Consider the following 17,222-nt stretch of genomic DNA (forward strand, 5'->3'; position numbering starts at 1 on the left):
CAACAACCTACAAAAAAAGGTGTAATTCGTAGTAAATAGACAAGTACAATTGTGAATATGTTTTATTAGTGAGTTAGGAAGCTGGAAATGAAGAAGCTATTCATTATCTGGGCATCTTATGTATGGCATTTTTGTTCAAACAATATAGAACAATGACAATGAAAAAAAACTGGTCATTATAACTGCGTGGTTATGTCTGTTTAGAGCACTTTTATGTTACGTTTTTAATATTCTCTGCAGCATGTTCTCCCATGCTGGACTCTGACAAGCCGGGCAGCAGTGTGGTGGAGATCCAGTGTCTCCTGGACAACGTTGGAGCATCAGAGCTGGTGATTGACCTCATCGTCAACACAAAGAACGACCGGGTGTTTGAGGAGAGCATCCTGCTGGGCATTGCCCTTCTCCAGGGCGGAAACACACAGACACAAGTGGGCGACACAGACACTCGAATCCTTTTATTTCTGTCTATATTGATCTTCTATAACCTTCAGATTTATGTTGACTAATACTCTGCCTCCCACCAGAACTCCTTCTATAACCAGCTGTTCAAGCAGAAGAAGTCTGAGAGGTTCTTCAAAGTTTTCTACGACCGCATGCGTTTGGCCCAGCAAGAGATCCGCGCCACCGTGTCCGTCAATATGTTCGAGGTCAACTGCAGGAAAAGGGATGATGACAGTGACGTCAACAGCATCAGGTCGAAAAAAGGTACAGTCGAGTATTGATGCATTTTAATCTTTGAATTATAACCAACACACCACTGCTCCTTGGGGTTAACCACATCCTCGAGTGTGTTTGGAACACATTTGTCTTCTTTGCTGTCTTCAACATGGAGCTGTGGAAAAAACTAAGCTGAAAGCAATCTTTATATAGATTGAACATGGATAATGATGTCAGATGTACCTAGAGATGAGCATTTACCAGTGACATAGTGAATCAGTGGGGCCATGCCTTAGGCACAGCCAAACCTTTACATTGTAATGGGCCTTGAACGAGCGAAAAGCCACAAAATAGGCTCAAATATAATCTTAAAAACCGAACTGCTTTTATCTACAGTATGTGTGGTCCTCGAGTTCAGGTTGACTTGGAATTTATACAATGGAAAAGGATAAATCCAGAATGATCTTTGTAGCCTTGCTGACCTCTGTGCGACTGTTGTTTCTGCAGTCACATGTCAGAGGCCATGTGACGCCCACATCACAAGCCTACCACAAGGCCATTGTATCCAAATCAGTTACTTTCATTCAACAGAACCCAACTAAATAATTTATTTTGTAACGTGTCAAAGTGAAGCCTGCCATTGATCATTATCTGAAATGGTATCCTTTGCATGTTGCATGTATCAACTTCATCTGAAAGTGAATGTATTGTCCAATCATGTATCTTTTTTTCAAATATGTCCTTTGTGCTATACTCTAGATAAAGACTCAGGGCTTTATATGAGGGAGGACATGCGTGGGCAGCTGAGGGAGGCCTCCTCAGTGACCTCCAAAGCCTTCTGTGCCTTCAGAAAGGAGCTGGACCCCGACCTCGAAGGCTTGGGACACAACAGTGAGATGGCCGGTGCCGAAGAGGTTTTAGAAGAAACTCCAATGAGCCCAGCCATCACCATAATGAAACCAATCCTGCGTTACCTACAGCTGCTCTGTGAGAACCACAACACAGACCTGCAGGTACCGGCCCCTTTTACGATTGAGAGTGACCTTGACATTCAAGTTTTCTGAAATTGACTGCTGATTTATTGTATTTATCCTCTGAATCCAGAACTTTCTGCGCAACCAGAACAACAAGACCAACTACAATCTGGTGTGTGAGACTCTTCAGTTCTTGGACTGTATTTGTGGAAGCACCACCGGAGGCCTCGGGCTGTTGGGCCTTTACATTAATGAGAGTAATGTGGACCTGGTTCGCCAAACCCTGGAAACCATCACAGAGTACTGCCAGGGACCCTGCCATGAAAACCAGGTAGATGGAGGGTTTGTTAATGTGGAGGCTTATTCTAAAATGTGTATTTTATTTTGGTACTGTATTCCTACATCAAAATCTTGGCAACGTTAAGTAAAATAAACATGCAGCAACAAACAGCAATGCAATAATGTATTGATAACTAATTATTCTGCCTAGCAATTTAATTCTTCAGAATGTCTCCTTAATTTTTACATTAATCCTTTATTCTTTGTTTTTATTTTAAACCTTGGCAAACCCATTAATTAAAAAATCACAACAAGATGTGACATTTAAACAAAAAAATTGGGCGCAGTTGTACTATTGTAATTCAATCACAAGTGTGTGTTTATAGGGTATTACCTTTCATTTAAACATGGCTCAGCCAAACATAACCAAGGACAGTAACTATGCATTTCATGATATTGATCTTGCCCTCTTATTTTCTGTGTGTATGTTCGTCAATGTTCTCCTGATCAATTTAGTTGTTTTCTTATGTGCATTCACTTTAACTATACACCTCTTTTTTTCAGAGCTGTATAGCCAAGCATGAGTCCAATGGCATTGACATTATTATAGCACTGATTGTGAACTCCATCAACCCCCTGGGGAAGCATCGGATGGACCTTGTGCTGGTGCTGAAGGTGAGTGCCTCGTGCCTCTGAGAGCCTGAGTGGCTGCTTGCAATAACGCACTGGCATTAGAAGCCATCACTATGGCAATACTTACCTTTTTCTTTAGAGCAGTAATTACCCATAGTGCTAGAGACTGGGAACAAGTAACTGGAGGTAGTTTGACCAAATCCAGATTGTTTTAAAGAGCAATACTGCAAGAAAGGCATGGTTCAGAGAATAAAGTGCCACATCTGCTTCATTGGTAGTGATGTTTGCATGTGGTTTTTGATGTACATACACATGTAGCTGTGAAACTGCTAAGGATTTCAATTCTACAATCCAATTAAAAACAATAGTTTTCAAGTGTTTTGATTCTGCTAAAAGAAATGTCATCCATTGATTCCTGAATAGTTTGTAGATTACAGTTGATCAACATATAAAATCGCATTGGCTTGTGTTGTAGAACAATGCCTCCAAACTCTTATTGGCTATCATGGAGAGCCGTCATGACAGCGAGAACGCAGAGAAGATTCTCTACAAGATGAGACCCACTGAACTGGTGAGTAGCTAGGTCCCATGGAAAACCTGTTTTCACCTCACTGTAGGTCGCAGTAACTTTTCACACTGTTTGTGCATCAGGTGGATGTCATGAAGGAAGCCTACGCCCAGGGCCTGGAGAGTGAGGAGGACGAGGACAGTGTGGGAGACCAGATCAAGCCCAGAGACGTCGGACACAACATTTACATCCTGGCCCACCAGGTGATGAAAATGCTTGAGCTGTTTTTTATTCGTGGGATAGGCAATACTGCATTTCCTCTTTGTCTGTCTGACCTTCTGCCGACCTCAGGGCCGTGCATAAAGTGTGTGTTTGTGTGTGTCCACGTGCATGCTCCAATTTAAGTGTGTCTCCTGCGCTAAATGATGAATCACTGCTCTTCTATGAAAGAATTGCTTTGCCAGTTTTACCAAAATTAGCTTTCAGGATGTGACACTGGTTGTGTAGACAGGTGGGCTGTAGGTGTTCACTGAAGCAGTCGTTAGTCACTGTATCACTAAACTAAATATCCGTTGCCACATTTGCACAGAAATAGTGTAAGTGTTGTGTCATTGAAAGTTGTTGTTGTATGTATGTGTGGTATTTTTAGTTAGCAAGGGCAGTCCAAGTCTATCAGGTGTTCACTTCTGTCAAACAGGATATCTTTGTCAAACCTGTCAATTTATTTATTTATTAACACCCACACATATCCACCGATGACACACAGACTTTGACATAACTAATAAAGTATTTTTTTTTTAGATATGATTCGGGGTTTGCTCCTCAGGCCAGCTGCAATTCATTGTCAGTGGTGTGTCAGATAAGAAATTAATAATTAAATAAAGATTCAATAATAAACAGTAGTTCATAGAAATACAGACAGTAAACTATTGTACTTGTTTATTTTCCCAGGCAACCATGGGATTTACTGTCAGCCCTTTGCAACAATTCTGCATTTGTCCCTCTCCTTTGGCAATTATATATTATTTACGGTACAGAAAAAAAGTGGTGGTATGACAACGCTCACACTTTTTCTGCTGCTCTCAAGTTACCAACTTCATTTATTCCAGGTTTAAGCATCCAATACTATTTAACAGAAGTGTAAACATAGAACTTGAATAAATGGCAACATGGATAAGATACATAATTATCATGCTGTAAAGTCTGGGTGTAGAACTGTATGTATATTTAATGTAACTCCAGCTACTAGAGCTCTTCCTTTCACCATTATTTGGCTTTTCTGCTCTTCTGTACTCCTATTTTCCTGTGAAGTTGCATCATCTTTTTTACACTCCAATTGAATTGTCTCAGTGTCTGTTTTAAAGCGTTTATTCACATGATGGTACTGTTGTGGGAATCATGGGAAAATATTTGTATTGAGACAGTTATTGTCATTGAGACTGCCCTGTTTGTAAAAAAACATTAAATGGCTGCATAATTTTGTTTTTCAATCCTAGCTGGCCCGACACAATAAGCTCCTCCAGCAGAGCCTGAGGCCGGGGTCCGGGTTGGGCCTGGGGGCCGGAGTGGACCCCGACAACGAGAAAGACGACGCCCTCCTTTGCTATGCTAACCACACAGCTCAGATAGAGGTAACTCTCATCATTACTTCATTTATGTAAACACTGATACTCGTTTTTCCTTTCTCACTATTAAAAAAATATATATCTATAAACCCGTAATGAGAACTTTTTGCTGGATTTCCATTTGCCAGATTGTGCGTCACGACCGCACCATGGAGCAGATCGTGTTTCCGGTCCCTGACATCTGTGAATACCTCACGGACGAGTCCAAGACACGTGTGTTCACCACCACGGAGAGAGACGACCAGGGCAGCAAGGTTAACGACTTCTTCCAGCAGTTCGACAACCTCTACAACGAGATGAGGTGGCAGAAGAAGATCCGCAGTAAGTCTTCACATTCAGAATCCAGCGCTTGCAAAAATAATGATGGTGGCAGCAGAGCGGGCTGGTAAATCATGATTATCAACCAGAGTGTCTGGTTATTGTTATTTCCAGAATAAATTGAAACGCCTGCAGCAACTGTGTGTTTGTGTGCTGAGTTTGTGTCCCTGTACTTATTAATGCTTCCTGTTCTGTTTGTGCAGAGAAAAAGGCTGTGTTCTGGTTCTCACGCAACATCTCTCTTTGGGGGAGCATCTCCTTCTACTTGGCCTGTCTGCTCAACATCGCTGTGGCCGTCTTCTACCCATTTGGTGATGATGGAGATGAGGGTGAGAATATATTAACATGTCTTTGGTGAATGAGGAGATCATACGGTTATATAAACGGTTCGATTATAAATGATTATTTACAGTTCTTAATAGGGGTTTGTGCTGCGTGCGTGGATATAGCACACTGACCATCAAACCATTTATTGGTAAAAGAAATATACCATAACATAAAAACATATTATTATTGTGTTTAATTTATTATTTGAAATGCAACGGTCATAAATGGAAACACAAATACAGGACTGAAGATACAACTTTGAAAACCATGAACAAATATAAATCGATGAATTGATTTCAACAAACATGTACAAACTAAATTGCACAGGTTTGAAAATATTTATTTTGAGTTAATTCAAGTGACTGGTGATAAAACTGTGCACCCACTATTAGTTAAGGACCTAATTTAAAAGTGACGCTTGACTGAACGAGGATATCACATTTACACCTGACTCCTCTGGCCTAGGAGTCACAAGTGAGGGAGACGAGGAGGCCAAATAAGGCATTGTCGTGACTTGCTAGGACACTTGAATAGAACAAAGACATTGTTGTACTCATGGTGACTAGGCTTCTCCAACTATGACCGGTCAAACTATCTGCTTTGAAAATACCTATTGTTTTCAGCACTTTATTGCGCTGTGTGATTGCATTTGAAAACGCCTCCTGGCTGTGTCACCTGAGGTTGTGTGTGTTTGAAGGTGATAAAAAGTACACTTTTTAGCCTGGTTTGACTTTTGTCCATAACAGTGTTTGCATATCATGTGCCTCACTTTAATCATCTTTATTGGTATTCACCCATGTGATTCCCCTGTTGTAGCTCCGCACAACTTCACCCTGAGGTGTAATCAGTCAAGTTAACTGAAAACACCTGCGTGGGGGTGCAGAGCCTTTTTAAGAAACATATATTATTTATCACTCCATTTATTTATTTATTTACATGGGAATGTGCACACTAATCAACATCTCAGTTTAAACCTACAGTACATATAAAAGTGCCAGAGTTTTCAGCTTAGCAATTAGTTAGATAGTTCATATGTACAATGTGTCACATTGCCATATCAGTCACAATCTGGGGCTTTTCAAGATCTAACACGGATGGGAGCAAAATGCGGTTTTTGTGTTATAGTGTGCTCAAATGTTGTGTTTCCCTTATTTAAGTGTTTTCCTAAAGAAGCCTTTCTAATCATTAAAGGCTCAGGGCATTGCAGTTTCATAAAGAATCCTGAGCTTCAGTTCAATGGTTTACAATGCGAGCTGAAAAAGCAGTTTTGAGTGATGAAGCTGAGCGTCCCTGCGGACCACTGTTTTGACATTTTAAAGTGTTGCCTCTCATTCTGTTTTGCTAAGTTCTTACCTCAGGTGAATACTTCATGAGAGAAATGCCACAACATTTTAGAGCACTGATGTGCGCTACTTTAAGTTCTGCATTTTTTTTCTCATGTCCAGGCACCTTGTCCCCCTTTTGGAATATCTCGCTGTGGGTGGCGCTGGGGGTGTTCACCTCATTACTTGCCTTCTTACCCAAGCCGCTGGGCATCCTGTTCCTCCTCGTCTCCCTCATCCTACGGGCCATCTACACTATGGGCCTCGGCCCTGCTCTGTTGCTGCTGGGTGCTGTCAATGTAAGTAGTGTTACTGTGGGAAATGTCCATGTTTGTCTTTCCACACATCAAAGCAAGTGTCTTCATGCCTCTTTTCTTCCCTTTTAGCTGTTCAACAAGTTGGTCTTTCTTGTAAGTTTTGTGGGGAACCAGGGGACATTCACCCGAGGCTACAAAGCAGTTGTTATGGACATGCTCTTCATCTACCATTTGGGCTACGCCATCATCTGCGTCCTGGGTCTCTTTGTGCACGAGTTCTTCTACAGCTTTTTGGTAAGAAATGTCTCAAAACATTTCAGTTCAATTACAGTGTGAATGATTAGTGTTGCACTTCAGATATAAACGGTTGCTAATGTTGATCTCCTTTCACAGTTGTTTGACCTGGTGATCCGAGAGGAGACGCTGCTCAACGTGATAAAGAGTGTGACCAGGAATGGCCGCTCTATTATTCTGACAGCTGTTCTGGCCATCTTCCTCGTCTACTTCTTCTCTATCATCGGCTTCCTCTTCCTCAAGGATGACTTCCGCATGGAGGTCGACCGTCTTCCTACACCAGGTCAGAACCTGTTAAAACACTAAGTCAGGGGTTCCCAAACCTCTGTCTTTTTATGCCTTTATTAGCTACTAACTTGAATTTTTATTAAAATTAATTAATCAATTATTTTTTATATTTTATTGTAATGTAGAGACAAGGCTTTTAGTGACAATCATGTATTGCCTTACAATTATATGTGTAAAAAAAAGTCTAAATATGATATTTGGCCTCGAATCATCTGAGGCCTGGCGCCCCCCCCTGCGATCTATGGCGCCCCCCCAAGGGGGGAGCGCCCCCCAGGTTGGGAACCACTGCTCTAAGTGATTCTTAACTGTAGTAAAGGGACCAAACACTGTATCGTGAACAGTTTATTCATTATTAGTAGATTGTACCTGGTGGAGCTTAACTCTTGTCTTTGTAAAAAAAAACTCTAATATTTATTCTCTGGCCATGTAGTTGCTATATTCCTGATAAAGTCTTACAATTCCCCCTCGTGTCAGGTCCATACTGCATTATATGACTCCAAAATACTTTGAACAAAAAAAGACAGAATAATGAGACTTTATACTTTTTTTTTGTATTTTCTGAGGCTGATCTCCTCCTGAATTTAACCTTAGTTAACCTGAAACATCTCCTGAACCTGCACTCTTTTACACTGCTCTCATAAACGTCTGTGTTGATCATTTTCTGCCCCAGACGTATCAATTACTCATGGTAAATCTGAGAAGTTAATGAGTTTCAAACCTTGTGCAAAATACAAGATAAGCAGCAGACTGGGCAGTCTATACACGGTGCATCAGACACTTTAACATTCACAGTAACTTTCAGCTATTGTTTCTTTCTCCTTTTATTTAATTATATTTCTTGATAGGATCTGTAGAAATAACGTTGCTCTGAAGAATGACCACATAAAACGTGTTGGATATGTACGGTGAACTGTATATACACACCCAGGCACATGTTTTGAAAACACTGTGGAGAGCGTGGGTGTGTTAATGAGTTTCTGCACATTGCTCCAACGGTCATGTGCACATGTGCACCTGTTGCATAACCTGGTGGCCACGCCATCCTGTGTTTTGCTGAATAGAGCACAGCAGACACGGCAGTGTTGGCTTATGTAAGCAGCCTCGCTCACTCACTCCTGTCTCTCCGTGAACTGTGGGGCGAGCACAGGCATCAGAGAGCACCCTGTCCACACTGCTGCTGCACCAAGGCTGTGACCCCTGCCCCCCGCCTCAGCCGTTCCGCCCCCCCCTCTCTTCCTCTTCCTCTTGTCTCCCAGCCTTGCCCTCTGTCCTCCATTCTGTCAGGAAAGAGTGCCTCTCTGCTGACACTGGATCAGGTGTATAGTTCTCCGTCACACTCCAGCACGGCTCCTCTGCTGCTCGGGGCTTTACCGATGTGCAAATGATTTGTTCAGGTTTTTTCAGCAACACTTCGCCGCCCACCCAGCAGCTGCCGCCTCAGTTTACATAACATCTGACTAAATCTTTCTTACTGATTTTTACCGGAGCTAATGAAAATTAGTGGGAAGGAGTTTTAACGCCAGAGCACAATTTAATCATGTTTTCTCATTTATCAATAATCGGTGCTCATTAATCAACTTCACATAATTTCCCCTTTTTGTTTTTTCTCTTTGAAAAGGAAAAGGGGATCAATTGAGTAACAATGAAGTTGCTGGCTCATGTACGAAAGATAGCTGCCCCCTTTCAACACCTCAACCTGGTCCTGGTAAGTTTTTGTTATTTTACTTCTTATAATAAACTGCTGAGTTGACATGTTCAAAGTTTTATTTGGTTTCATCGAGGTGTGGGTGTGTATTTTACCTTTCCCACAGTAATCAGTTCATGAAAGGTTATCTCACACACACACACACCACACACACACACACACACCAACACACACACACACACACACACACACACACACCACACACACACACACACACACACACACACACACACACACACACACACACACACACACACACACACACAACACACACACACACACACACACACACACACACACACACACACACAGACAGCGAGTGCACACAAAGAAACTTGATGAGACAGAGGGGTGTGACTCACTCTCCTGTTTATGTTCCCGCATCTCCCTCGATCACCTGTAAGGGCACACGTGATCTCGCATCGTCTACCCCCTCTGTCTCCACAGCAGTCAAACTACAGTCAAGTACATTTTATGAGATATGAATAACAGTTTATTGAGGTTAAATTATAATTTTTCTTCTCACATTTGAGGAGGGGAGTGAGTTGAAGGTATCCATCTGATCTATAGTCGCATCATTATCAGCTGTTCCGCTCACAAGGTGTTTTATTATCAAAGTCAGCTGAGTGATAATTATCTGAAATAAGTCAGGCTGTTTTTCCTGAGCTTGAATTTGAGTATCCTTAACATCTTTCACACATTCTTAGTTCAATTGAATTGCATTTCTTCAAGTTGTATTCAGATTAATGATTTGTACTCATGTTGAATATTTTGTGTAGATATTTAGAAGCCATATTGCACATTTTGCCCTTCTTTCATGTTTCTAAGCATTTTGTCTCTATGTATGTGTCTGGTTATAGACGATGGGACGGAGCGGGTGTGCGACACTCTGCTCATGTGTATAATCACAGTTTTGAACCAGGGACTACGTAATGGAGGAGGCGTGGGAGACATCCTCAGGAGACCCTCCAAAGAGGTAATACGGCTTAAATATGTGTTTCTACTTATAACAGAATAATTTTTTAATACCCCATGTCTTTTTTTAATGACTTGAATTATACATAAATTACTGCTACAGTAGCTTCTGTTCAAGCTTAATTTGTGTAGGTGAAAGTTTAAATATGCACTCTTTTCACTTTTTTTATCGCAATATCCAGGAGCCTCTGTTTGCGGCCCGGGTGGTTTACGACCTTCTGTTCTTCTTCATCGTTATCATCATCGTTCTTAACCTCATCTTTGGTGTTATCATCGACACCTTCGCTGACTTGAGAAGTGAAAAACAGAGGAAGGAGGAGATCCTGAAAACCACCTGTTTCATCTGTGGTGTGTACAGCTATGTGGTTCACCCAACTCTGTATGCACATGACAGTGAAGTATGTTTGGAATATCTTATGTTAAACGAAACAAATCTCTTGCAGGGTTGGAGAGAGACAAATTTGATAACAAGACGGTGTCCTTTGAGGAGCACATTAAATCCGAACACAACATGTGGCACTACCTTTACTTCCTGGTTCTGGTGAGGGTGAAGGATCCGACCGAGTACACCGGCCCCGAGAGCTACGTGGCCCAGATGATAGCGGTCAGTAAACAAAACAAACATGCATTGCACAAACAGGAAATTGTAACACACACATTTTTTATTCCTCCTAAAAATGTGTTCCCACAAAGCTGCCTGATCATTAAAGCAGTTGATTTGTTGCGTTTGCAAGTGTAAAAAGTAATATGAGACTGCACATTTTATCTAGATGACACACAAGTACATAAAAACACCCAAACCACAGTTGTTTGTTTATTATTCCAGAAACATATGGACAAACAAACAAAAAATGTTCGCCGCTTAATTCATATTTTCTGGCCAGCCGCGGCATACAGATGTCTCAGTGTTGGAGTCTTAAAGTTTTGCAGCTTTGCTCACTTTGCAGACTTGCGCAGTGTGCTAGAAATGCGTGAGGCTGTACAGCAGACGAACGATCGAAAAATGAGACTGAGCCTCTAACCTGTGCAAAGCATCCCAATTTATTCTCTCCCCCGGCCGCTGGAGAGAGATGGCTCTGTGCTCAGGTAGTCTTCAATGTGCTGAGCTCCTAACCTGCTGGGAGACAGTGTGGTTAAATAGTAATTAAACCCAGTCCTGCTCTATTATCATCAATGCACCAACTTGCTGCACTGACACACAGACAAGAAGTTTAAGGATGTAAGGGTAACTAAAGGTGTTGCCGTTAGGTTAATGGATTCAAATGAAGCCTCAGAGCACAATGGCACGTTTTGTGCTTAACATTTGGCCATGATGGGTATAAGAATGGCGGCGTAATAATGAGCAATTTGCATTATAAACAGGTGACAGATATTGAATTAATATGCATCAGCAGGTCTTCCAACAGGTCGCCTCTCTGATGCGGGGCCAAGGTATCACTGTGTGATGAGGCAATGATGAGTCAGAAAATTATACAAACAACTCCTACAGTGCTGCATAGCAGAAACACACACTGAGAGAAACATTGGCTAAACCCACTTTTGTTTCCATTTTGTTACTTAAAGTAGCAATTGTTTCTTTTTTATTGAAAGTGAATCTTTAATGACCCTCATGAAATGGTGAAATTATTTTAAAGCCCCAGAATATCCTTAAAATAGTTGTTGTTTTTGTATACAGGCTCTCATGTTGCAGGACATAAGATAAACAGACTGAGGGCTTCTGCTAAAACCTCACCTGCTTGCAAGTTCATGTAAAAGCAAAAGCAATGTTAAAGGTTAAACCTTCAATACATCTTACCAAAAAAGAAAAATGTATATAAAAACAGCATCCAACAAGGTTTATCCCAAATTTCAAATGCATTTGAATCATACATACGTGGAATAGACTAGAAGTAACATGAACAATGAACTAAGGACTAAAGAAACCTCACCCGGCAGAGATACAATGTAATATAAGTTATTTAAATAGAGTTAAAATATACTTTATCTGGATATGCATCAAACTTTATGGACGTCAAGTACGTGATAACAACTGCGTACATGAGGCTGTTCATAATCTATTTATTCCATGTGCAAAAGCTGAGTTCAGACTCTTAATAATCTCACACAGTGATTCTGGATGAAAGAGAGATTTGGTTCACTAGCAGAAGCTGTAATGTCAAAACTGTTGAATTAGAAAGTATAGGAGTATGTGATGCTGCGCTGTCTGCCCTCTTAATGTTACGGGGGGGGGACTCCACTTGTTAAGCTCCGTCTTTATAGTAATCTCCTGCAACACTGCACAACAGTTTTTGGGCCGACTACACAACATGAAGCTACTGTCCTAATAAAAACTCTGCCCTCCCCTCTCCTTGATGGAAAAGAGCTGAAACCCGATGACCTCAAGAAAACACACACACACGCACATTGACTAGAATAATGAGTGCATCTGGTAGGATAGAGTGATGTGGTGCCAAGCAAAAGAGTAGGATCGCGTTACACTGAGTGTATGTTCTGTTGGTGTGCTGTGCATGTGGATGGAAATTAGTGTGTGGGTGTTTGTGTGTAAAATGATGACAGCGACTACAGGCCTCGCAGGTACTGCAGCAGCCACAGCGCTGTTACATAAGCCTTCTCAAGTGGCCTGCTAATAGCTCAGCCCTGCCTGGCACGTGCTCTCCTGTCCCTTTCCCTCTCTAACACACACACACACACAGAGTCACTGTCACGTGAGGAATCCTTCACTTACTTTAAACGGTGTCTGTAACAAAATAGCTACTATCTGAATAGAAAAGGTACTTATTGTTGTCAGGTCAGATGTTGCTTCATAAAATGTAGTGTGTGTGTGTGTGTGTGTGTGTGTGTGTGTGTGTGTGTGTGTGTGTGTGTGTGTGTGTGTGTGTGTGTGTGTGTGTGTGTGTGTGTGTGTGTGTGGTGTGTGTGTGTGTGTGTGTGTGTGTGTGTGTGTGTGTGTGTGTGTGTGGTGTGTGTGTGTGTGTGTGTGTGTGTGTGTGTGTGTGTGTGTGTGGTGTGTGTTGTGTGTGTGTGGTGTGGTGTGTGTGTGTGTGTGTGGTGTGTGTGTGTGTGTGTGTGTGTGTGTGTGTGTGTGTGTGTGGTGTGTGTGTGTGTGTGTGTGTGTGTGTGTGTGTGTGTGTGTGTGTGTGTGTGTGTGTGTGTGTGTGTGTGTGTGGTGTGTGTGTGTGTGCCCCCCCCGGCCATTTGTTTTCCCCTTCCCCCCCCCCCGTCCTTTCCCCCCTCTGGTTCTCCCTCGTTCTCTGTGTCTATCCCAGTGCCAGAAATTCATTTAATCTTAATCTCGATGTGCTATAGTCCTGCCGGAGTGCACCGGAACGAACGATACTATCATAAACAAATGCCCACACACACACACACACACACACTCACAAAACGAGGCCACGCTTTATTAACTCGTGCGCACGCTTTATTAACTCGTGCGCACGCTTTATTAACTCGTGCGCACGCTTTATTAACTCGTGCGCACGCTTTAGTAACTCGTGCGCACGCTTTAGTAACTCGTGCGCACGCTTTATTAACTCGTGCGAACGAGAAAGTAAAACGTGGCCACGTTTTATTTATTTTTCTCTCTATGAACCCTCCAGGGCTCCGTAAATAGCAACTACAACAGGAGCGTTATTGTTTCAGTGTGTGGAATTTGACTTTGTATTGTCGTCTGATGTTGTTGTTTGGTGTGTTTACAGCACAGACCTTAGCTTTCTGGTTGGCGCTGTAGCACTGTGCGGCTGAAGTACAGTACATAGCATGTAGGTGGGGAAACACACCAGTGGTATGGCGACAGCATAGTGAGAAGCACATGAATGTCTGTAAATCCATGCTCACTGAGGTGTTTAAATGGATCAGTGAAGCAACACTAAAGCCTTGAGTCATTCAGTCAGTGCAGCACACAGTGGACTACTGTACAGTCTAATGAGCCGCAACAAGACGTGAGCAGGGTAGATCCAATTCTGTACAGTCACTGCTTAGCTTCATATCATTAACACAGAGATGATGCTTCAGCCGACATGAGTGACTGTAGTTCAAAAAGGATATTGTATTCCCCAATAATGATGTCTCTTAGGTCCCTTTTATTGAGTCGTTGAGGTTACTTAATTCATCAGTTATGGATAACATGAAAAAACATGCATCAATAATCCTCAGATTTAGTGACGTTAAAGCTTTGTCTTTGAGTCAGCACACTGCCCCCCCTGATGCCTGAGGCCCAAATTAGCTTGAGATTCACAGGAGAGTTCTTATAGAATGACTCGATTCATACCGAGTTGCTCAGCAGTCATACTTAATCAGTCTAACTGCTTCGCCTGTAGTCAGGGAAGGAAAAAGTGACACAGTGTTTAAAGTGTTGACAATTACCAAAGGGCAGTAAAGATGAAGAGGACCTCTTTTTGCAGGGAAATCTGAGCAACATAAGTACATGTTAACATTTACTTAGTTAGGTGATAACTGCAAAAGGGCCAAAGTGGCATCTTCACTATAGGATTTCATCGTAAATCCCCCCCACTGACAGTCTGGCTTTGATCCAGTAATGTTTGAAGTAAAATCCACTTTTTTTCTAGAAAAAAGCTCACGCTAAAGGTAAGCTTAGGGTCAGTTGCTTCATCAGTGTAAAGAAGGCCTACAAATGTAAACAGTTGCAAAAGCAGTAGAAAACATGCACCTTATCAGAAAGAAAGATTACCTAATTATAGTAGGTACAGATAAATGGTTAACTCCTTCGTAACAATTATGTGAATTTTAAAAAGTTTTCACCCCAAACTCAAGTCTTCGATTTTGAGCTGAACGCCAAGTTAGCAGGTTAACATTAGCATGTTAGCTAAAAGCACAGCTGAGCTTGACTGAGTGCAGCTGAAGCTAATGATTTGGAGCTGAAATGTACAATTTAGACCTGCACAGAAGATTAACTCTAATTTAGGCAACAAATTGCTATACTTGTATCTGTTGCTTAAGATGCATTCATACTACGTGCTAGTTGAAAAGTAAAGTTTGAAGAAAAGCAAGGTTTTGTTCCAAGTTCTCATCTACTGTAAGCTTTTACAGTTGCTTAACAGTGCATTTATATTCCTGTGCACAGTTTACTTAAATATGTAATACATGCCTTCATTTTATTACCAAAAGCAGAATATTTAATTGTCTTTTACAATTTTCCAGATTATAAGAATTTGTTAGTAGTCCTTTTTATGTTATGTTCCGCTTATGAGATTTACAGACAGTAAGTTTAGTTTGGAACACCAGTCCCATGATATGTCCCGCTGTTAAAGTGTGATATGGACTAAGGACACAAAAACAATAACCCCACCACCCCACCTTCTTCTCTCCCCTCAGTATCTCCTCGTGTCCTCTTCTCTTTCCTCAGCATCTCACACACTGATCAGTGTTTCTACCCCTGTAGTCTATTCTTATATAAGAGTGGGTGGGAGAATACCTCACTCCTCCTACTGGGCTTAATGTGGTGCCAGTCAAATCCCATTCTCGGCACCTTTTAAGTCATTTTTATTCGAAGAGCTGGCAAAGGAATATTACATAAGATCAGCTGGTGGCAGTCTGTCTCTGTGAAACCTATCTCTCTTTCTAGAGCATGTGTGTTTTAAAACACACACTCTTGCTCTCAGGCTGTTGTGGACATACATATCCATGCAGATGCACGCCAACAGTACACACACCCACACATGTACAAACACAGACGCACTTAAGTCTATTATATAACGCCATAGGTTTGTTTGGCTCAGTGTTCTCATGGCATTGCGGCAGATGATTTTCTCTCTCCCCTGACCTGATGGAAATACAGACAAACTAAAAGTCTCAGTTTTACATGATGGCATGAACACACACACATATTAATAACACTATACTCCCAGTTGTATCCTTGATAGACAGCAGTGACTCATTCCTGCATCAACAGTGTGCTTGGAGTGGGTGAGAATTGAAATGCCAGTAACTGCTCATTTAGTGACTGCTATCCCCAAGCATCCCTAAGCAGACAGCAGTGCTGCTTGAAACACTTCACACCGTCAAGTACGAAACAGAGAGCAGCAGCCATTCTGATGAAATGATTCATATTAAACCCCCACACCTGTCTCTAATTACCAATCCCTGTCTGTTTGCTGTCCTCCTGCACACTGTCTTTAGCTTCGTAATGCTCCCTTCACATCAATGCAAATGCTCCTTGCTGTTGTCGGTGCCAATATGCTGTTGCCGCCGCCTCTCTGACCTTCTGAGTCAGCTTTAATTCAGCCCTTCTCTGCCTTTCCCCTTACTGCTGCTTCTCTCAAATCCCATCTCTCCCTCTCTCCCCCCAGGAGAAGAACTTGGAGTGGTTCCCCCGCATGAGAGCCATTTCTCTGGTGAGCAGCGAGGGAGACAACGAGCAGAATGAGATGCGCTCTCTGCAGGACAAACTGGACGGCACTGTCACTCTGGTGTCTCAGCTGTCTGGCCAGCTGGCTGAGCTAAAGGAACAGGTACAGTGCCACTTCAGCACACCTTTTCAAGCTGTGGGGGAAAACGTCTTCCTGTCTCATAGTAGCACAATGTTTTCCACGTGCTATCTGACCTTGAGACTCCTTTTGCACTAAAACACCTGCAGGGCAAGAGATCACATTTGAAGAGACATGCAATGAATATCTTTACTTAGCTCATTAACCTAGATGGATAATATCCGACCCTTGATGCTCCTGAATGCAGCACGATCGGTGATTATCACGTCAGAGATCAACGCGACTGATTGTCGCCACTGAGCCTCTGGCTGTTGAGATGACTAGCTCTGCCGCTGCAGTGTGACTGATCACTCCCATCACCTGCCTCCCCTGCATGTGATTCCAGTCACAGGCCTGCGATTGTTCCTCTCCTTCCAGATGTGTGAAAACAGCTCCTACTGGGGAAGGATCATACTCCAATAAACAAAATAACAACCTCTGTTGGCCTCAGCAGGCAGCTCAGTCAGTAACACCTCGCTGTTGCCTGGGATCCTCGGGTTGCTCTTGTAACAACTAAGTATGTGTGCAGATAAAGTGCCCTTGAGCAAGACACTGACACCTTATCTTAATCTGTAGCT

General features: G+C 42.2%; 1 protein-coding gene across 1 annotated transcript in view; it reads left to right on the plus strand.

The window, feature by feature from the left end:
• Positions 1–17,222, plus strand: part of itpr2 (inositol 1,4,5-trisphosphate receptor, type 2) — a 57,385-nt gene that overhangs the window by 37,882 nt on the left and 2,281 nt on the right. Inside the window, exons 39-56 of the mRNA XM_034215539.1 lie at positions 241–428; positions 525–705; positions 1,417–1,670; positions 1,762–1,962; positions 2,475–2,585; positions 3,019–3,114; positions 3,195–3,314; positions 4,548–4,682; positions 4,805–4,997; positions 5,198–5,323; positions 6,767–6,942; positions 7,030–7,194; positions 7,294–7,477; positions 9,101–9,187; positions 10,048–10,163; positions 10,345–10,510; positions 10,606–10,766; positions 16,468–16,629. Coding sequence (XP_034071430.1) covers positions 241–428; positions 525–705; positions 1,417–1,670; positions 1,762–1,962; positions 2,475–2,585; positions 3,019–3,114; positions 3,195–3,314; positions 4,548–4,682; positions 4,805–4,997; positions 5,198–5,323; positions 6,767–6,942; positions 7,030–7,194; positions 7,294–7,477; positions 9,101–9,187; positions 10,048–10,163; positions 10,345–10,510; positions 10,606–10,766; positions 16,468–16,629 — 2,822 coding nt within the window. The remainder of the gene's footprint in view (positions 1–240; positions 429–524; positions 706–1,416; positions 1,671–1,761; positions 1,963–2,474; positions 2,586–3,018; positions 3,115–3,194; positions 3,315–4,547; positions 4,683–4,804; positions 4,998–5,197; positions 5,324–6,766; positions 6,943–7,029; positions 7,195–7,293; positions 7,478–9,100; positions 9,188–10,047; positions 10,164–10,344; positions 10,511–10,605; positions 10,767–16,467; positions 16,630–17,222) is intronic.

Source organism: Gymnodraco acuticeps, unplaced genomic scaffold (genome assembly GCF_902827175.1).
Source record: "Gymnodraco acuticeps unplaced genomic scaffold, fGymAcu1.1, whole genome shotgun sequence".
NCBI lineage: Eukaryota > Metazoa > Chordata > Actinopteri > Perciformes > Bathydraconidae > Gymnodraco > Gymnodraco acuticeps.